The 6,137-nt window shown below is 33.2% G+C and overlaps 1 protein-coding gene across 1 annotated transcript; it reads right to left on the bottom strand.

Annotated features, from left to right (window-relative positions):
- Positions 1-1,972: 1,972 nt before the first annotated feature.
- Positions 1,973-5,528, bottom strand: LOC132161825 (beta-1,4-xylosyltransferase IRX9). Its single transcript, XM_059572021.1, has 3 exons — positions 4,714-5,528; positions 3,194-3,422; positions 1,973-2,287 (listed from the first exon to the last, which is right to left on the bottom strand). Exons 1-3 carry the CDS (start codon positions 5,373-5,375, stop codon positions 2,159-2,161), a joined length of 1,020 nt encoding a protein of 339 aa, XP_059428004.1. The 5' UTR covers positions 5,376-5,528; the 3' UTR covers positions 1,973-2,158.
- Between the last annotated feature and the right edge of the window lie 609 nt (positions 5,529-6,137).

Below are 6,137 nucleotides of genomic sequence, written 5' to 3'. Positions count from 1 at the left end.
TCACTCGAGCTCAATTACTTAGTATTTTGGATATTTGATGGCTCTATGACTACTATACTTGGGTTATAATATTTGATATTTGATTTGGTGATTAGTCGTTGACCAAGACACTTGATGTTATCTTCTTTGGTAAGTTTGTTATGATGCTTTAGTTTATGGTGATGATGTGACTTAATAGTATGGCTATCTTATCTTGTAAGTGTCTTTGTCTTCAGCTACTATTAGCCATATGGTTTGAGGGTTCATAGTATTCTTTCTAACTTATTTCATTGGGAGATAGGCTCGGGGAGGCGCACTAAGTCGTGTTTTTGATATGACATGAAGGTGATTAGTGTTTTCGAAAGTATATTCTAATATGGTCAACATCTGAGGAAAAAAATTTCTATGGTGTGCATATGCTTATTTTGAGAAAATTCAAAATGATGTAGAGCTGACTTATTTATTAAAAAAAAAATTAAAAAAGATAAAAAGAAAAAGAGTGGTTGTGTGGTCACCCTTTATGTGACATCTCATATTGTCTAGATATGAAAAAGATTATATGTTTATATGTAATATACTCTCTCTAAATGGTATGAGGCCTTTTGGGAGGAAATACAATAATAAAACCGTGCAGGCTTGGCCCAAAACGGACAATATTATACCACTTGGAGCAGAGGTGTTACACCTTACTAGCTCAACTACCTTTGACTAGTGACTAGTATAGAAGTGTTCATGCGGCCAATTCCAACCAGATTGAGGTGGTAGTGCAGTTGCCCCTGGCCTCTCCTCCATTGAGGGTGGCCATGACCACTCTAATATTTTTTTCTTTTTCTTTTTGTAACTTTACTTTAAACCTTTGAATTACCACATGATTTGACAAGCTCTCCGAACTTAAAAACCTCTTAATTTGAATCACTCCGTCATATTTTAAACGTTAAAAGTGAGACAATAACGTTTATACCCCTAACTTTTTTATAAAATTTCAAATTTACCTCTGATTTCAAATTAAAAAAAAAAATAAAAAAATAAAAAATAAAAAATAAAAAATCACAAGGTGACCCACGGTTGGGCCTCCTTGTGGACCCTTATTTTTCAAAAAAAAAATTTCTATGTTTTTTAATAAAAAGAAAATTGAAGGGTAATTTTATCTTTTTAGGGATTTTAACGGCAAAAATTGACGGAATATGGTAAATTGACTGTAATTGAAAGTTCAGGAGTTCAAATTGAGAGGTTTTGAAGTTCAGGGGGCTTGTCAAATTGCGTGATAATTCAATAATTTAAAGTGAAATTACATACTTTTTAAAAATTAAAAAAAAATTAAAATAATAAGTTAAATCGTATTCCTACAAAAGTTAAACACATATTTTGTCAAAATATTCATAAAAAAAATATGAAATTTTTTATAAAAAGTATTTTATCTTTTGAATTGTTTGTTAATATATCCGAGAAAAGTGAAAAATTCCAACGACAAATAGAAATATAAAAGAGAATAGGTTAGCCCTATTTTGGAATTTGCTTCATCTCACGGCCATTTTAGAATGCTTTTTGCAATGAGTAATGAGTAAAATACAATTTAGTAAACTCATAAACAACTGTCATACAACCGAAATGACATGACACTGAAAATTAATGTTTTGATCAACAAGAACTTGTAAAAATGAAAAATTAAAAACTAATTTTTATTGTGACATTATTTCAATTGTATGACAGTCTATTAAATAACATTTATTCTTTTTTTTTTCCCAATTAGTAGCCGATCTTCTCAATTCTTTGTGGTTTATTTCTTCTTGAACATAGATTTCAAGCTAGTGCATAACCTTTAGCCCCCACCACCCACCACCCCCACCGGCCCACCCCACCCACCGAAGCCACAATTTCTAACCGAATTCCCACCCAACCTTTCAGATTATGCTCCTTAATAATTCAATTATTGACTAATTTTAAAATTCTACGAGAAATAAACATCATTTGCTTCTAATGATTTATGCTTTGGGTTCAAGTAATATGCAAAAGATACACCCTATAATATACAATATTTCCCCCAAAAATTAGAGAAATTATAAAATAATACAAAAATTTGACAGCTATTTATATGATCGTAATGGATCTCCACTGATTAAAATATCCTCTTAATCTCACTTTCTTCCTCTTATTACATCTTGTGATGATGATCGATCAATTAATTGGACGCCGTCCCTCTGGGCAACTGAAGACGCCACAGTATGATTTTGGAGCAGTCTTCCGGCGGGATTCCTTTTAATTTCGTCTCGTCTTCGAGAACTACTTGTTTTACAAATCTCATTGAATTCTAAAAGAATTAAAAAAAAGGGAAATTAATTTATATGAAAGAAACATATATATATATATATATATATAATTTGATTAATTTTTAATTGAACAAAACCTTAGTCATCATTAATCATGCCTTTTACCTACTGCCAACGCTGGAGGTTGGCCAATTCTCTACAACAATTAAGGCATGATTAACTTGATATACACATGCAGTACCTTTTTTAATTGTATATTTATTATTTGTGAAATAAAAAAACACTTACAGCTAATATCTCATTTATATTTATCCCTCTAACTACAATTTTATTGTAGATGGCACTTTTTGTGAGCGTTTGGTGTTAAAATGGATGGAAAATGGTGCATGTAACCCACATATGGAACTTTTTTTATTTTAAAATACACAAAATACCTTGATTTTAGGAGGTAAAATTCACATTTGTCTTTTAAATAAAACATACAACAAAAACTAAAGAGAAATGAGGATGGTCGGATCACCTCTTCAAATTGAGGGGAAGGTAGGCCAACGGCCACCTCTAAAAGATTATTTTGAGGTGACTGAATCACCCACATAGCTTTGGGGGGTTGTTTGGTCACCCTGAGATCCTTAAGGGCCAGGCCAAACCACCCATTTGATGCAAAGAGGGTGGTTTAGAAACCAACGAAATTTCTAATTTGTGAATTTAGAGGTGACCAAACCAACACATGCTCATTAGGTTTATAAAAAAAAAAAAAAAAAAAAAAACCCGATGGATACTGTCACATCAACTTAGTGTGACAGAAGTGAGATAAATGTGCAATATGTAGCATTACTCATTTTCCTACAGATTCAATGATTAATTTTAAAAATAAAAGATGAATGCAAATGAATAGAAGCATACAAAATAGCAAATCCCAAAAAAAAATAATAATTGATTTGGCATACCTGGGAGTATTTTTGAACAGCGGAAGGACGGCCCCATCGCTCGGGGTCCCAGAGGATGGAGCTGTTGAAGCCGAAGCTTGAAATATGAATTGGGGGTCTTGTATCAGATTCATTGTTCATTTTCCGTAGATGCCATCCTATAACTTGCGAAGAATCACACACTGGTCCTTCTATTTTCACTCTCTTCTGGTTTGCTGAGAGCAAAGCCATTGGCCATGCCCCAAACACCCTGCAAAATTATTCAACTCAATGAGGTCCTATTTACCAATTATCTTTCATTACCAATTATATATATATATATATATATATATATATGCACAACATAACAAATAACAATTAAAAGACATTACAGTATGCAATCAATTAACTTAAAATCTCGTTTAATTGTTTTGGTTTATCTTAAGTTCTTTGTTTTGATGGCTTAAGTTACACTACTTACACACATATGATAATGTATTTCACATTGTGAAATCATTAATTGACTTTAAGACCCAGTTTGATTTTACAAAAAAATTATTCAAATTAGAAAAATCTTTGGGTGTAAAGAGACCAATTATAATAAAGTTAGGGTTTTATAAAGGGCACTAGAGTCGAGTCAATAAGGGTCAAATGCAATATTTTGGCTCTAATATATATATATATATATATATATATATATATATATATATATATACATATATTTGGTTCCATGTCTCCAAGTGAGAAAGGCAAGCATAATTAAATATTAAATATCTTATTGTTATTATTATTATATTTCCAACCATGAAACCAAATATATTGATACCTTAAAGATAGAATGAGGTTGAATAGAAGGGAGAGAATTATATATGTATGTTAATGATAATGAGCCTCCAATTAATAAAGAAAAAATGCGGTGTAAAAGGTGGGCACAACCCACTTGGGGAAGATTTTCAGCCGTCTTTTTCAATCAATAATGTTGAAATTTGTCTCCAAAAAAATTATTACTCTACAAACTTTGGAACTTTCTCCCACCAACTTTATCTTTTTTGTGTGCCCAAGCCCACCAATTCTAGCAGGCAGGTAGGTTTCGAAAGACCACTTCAACATTTTTTCTATTTCCTTTCTTTAATTTTGAAAAACGTAACACTATTTACCATCATTTATCACGCTCATTTTATATTAATTAACGTAACATCTTTTAATTCACTTTTACTTTTAAGTGACATCAATCAGTTCATCAAATATAATTAATTGAATATTATTTAATTCAAATAAAATGAAAATGATCTTAATTCATTTAAGAAGCTTTAAAATTAATTTAGTACTTAAAAAACTGTGCGAATCACAAAGCTCGATGATTGATAAAAGAAAACTTCAAAATTCCTTTTTTACTTATAGAAAAAGCTGGCTTTTTTCTTTTTCTTTTTTTTAAACTTTAAAATCTTTATTTCTTAACTCAATTTCAAACATTTTCTAAAACTATTTTAATCTTTGTGTAACTTCTATAACTATAACTATAAAAGTAAGAAAAAACAAGAAGAAGAAGAGTTTTTTCATACTCAATTTCTCTGAGCTGGTCGAAGAAGCCAAGATCATAGACATTGGAGAGCCCGGCAAAGTGCAGAATCCCACTGAGCCTATGGTGCTCGATGTGCTTAAGCGCAACGTTTCGTTGGTGATCCATTTCAGCTTCCGTGTCGGTGAAATTCTTATTGAAAACCAAATGCCTATACATAATACCTGTTTTTCTAAGTATTTCCGACACCTGGTTCGAATCCGTTTGCGGCTCCACCACAATCCACAGCAATGGCGGAGCAACCAACCTCAGAGTGTTAGCCATTTTTCTCAAAAGAACACCTCGAAGCTGATCTTTTGCACTCGTCGGCGTCACGACAATCAAAAGTCTTCTGGGTGTCAACTTGGGTTCTTTTTCTTCTTCAATTTCTGTGTTTTCCGGCTGTTTAGGCCTCGCCGGAATGGCCGCCGGAGCTTGGGCTATCAAACTCCGGTTGACGTTGGCCGCCTGGGGCAGCGTTTCAATGGGTTTTGACGATGAAGGCTCTGATATATTCGACGAAGCAAAATGGTTGGAAAAGACTGAAGCTTTACCCGTTGGAGCGAAGCCCGTGAAGAACCCCATGACAAAACACAGAGAGAAATGGAAAATTGCTTTCTTCCATAATTGAACCTTTTTCTTTGATCTTTCCATTGACCCCATCATTCAACTCCTGAAGAACGACCGGAAATCAAACAATTTGTTGTAGAAAGTATGTAGCAGTCACTGTCGGTGAGCTCAGGAGGATGTTGGAAGAAGAAGACTAGAATTTATAAGACACACAGCAAATTGTGTCATACAAAGAGTATTTGTTTAGTAAAAAGTTGGGAGCTAATGCGTCCATGAAAGGCACAGGCAAACTCAATGATTGATTTGTTTTTGTATGCGGTTGTTTCATTGGTCAGGGGATTGCTTCATTAGTTGTGCCTTGAAGTTAAAGGAAGATGGAGGAACATACATTACATGAGTTGCTGTCTGCACCAAATAGTTGTTGGGATGCAACCCAACAACTAAAAGGCTTGAAAGTTTTAATATGTATGCTAAAAACTGTTGTTAGGGTTTATTTTGTTAGGAGGAGTTGACTCAAGAATCAACAAAGGAAGAAAAAAAAATTAAGGAAAAGGGATTCAACCGACTTTGATTGGGGTTAACTTTGTGATAATTCAAAATCATATCTACTGGATCCTATGCAATATTGTTATTGTATTAGGTACTTGACCAATACCCATGCCAAAAGTTCCAAAGTTGATAGAACGTAGAAAAATTTGGCTTTTGAACTTACCTTAGACCAAATTGACTCAATCTAGGGTGCATGTACCTCAATTTTGGTGCTATTAGGATCATAACAATCTATAACGTTTCTTTCGTCAGCTTTCACTCCGAATATGGTAGTTCTTTTTACTTTTGTAGCGGCTTTACTCAGGCATT

This window comes from Corylus avellana, chromosome ca9 (genome assembly GCF_901000735.1).
Source record: "Corylus avellana chromosome ca9, CavTom2PMs-1.0".
Classification (NCBI taxonomy): domain Eukaryota; kingdom Viridiplantae; phylum Streptophyta; class Magnoliopsida; order Fagales; family Betulaceae; genus Corylus; species Corylus avellana.
Note: the sequence above shows the minus strand (reverse complement) of the source record. Positions and strands in the feature narration are given on the sequence as shown.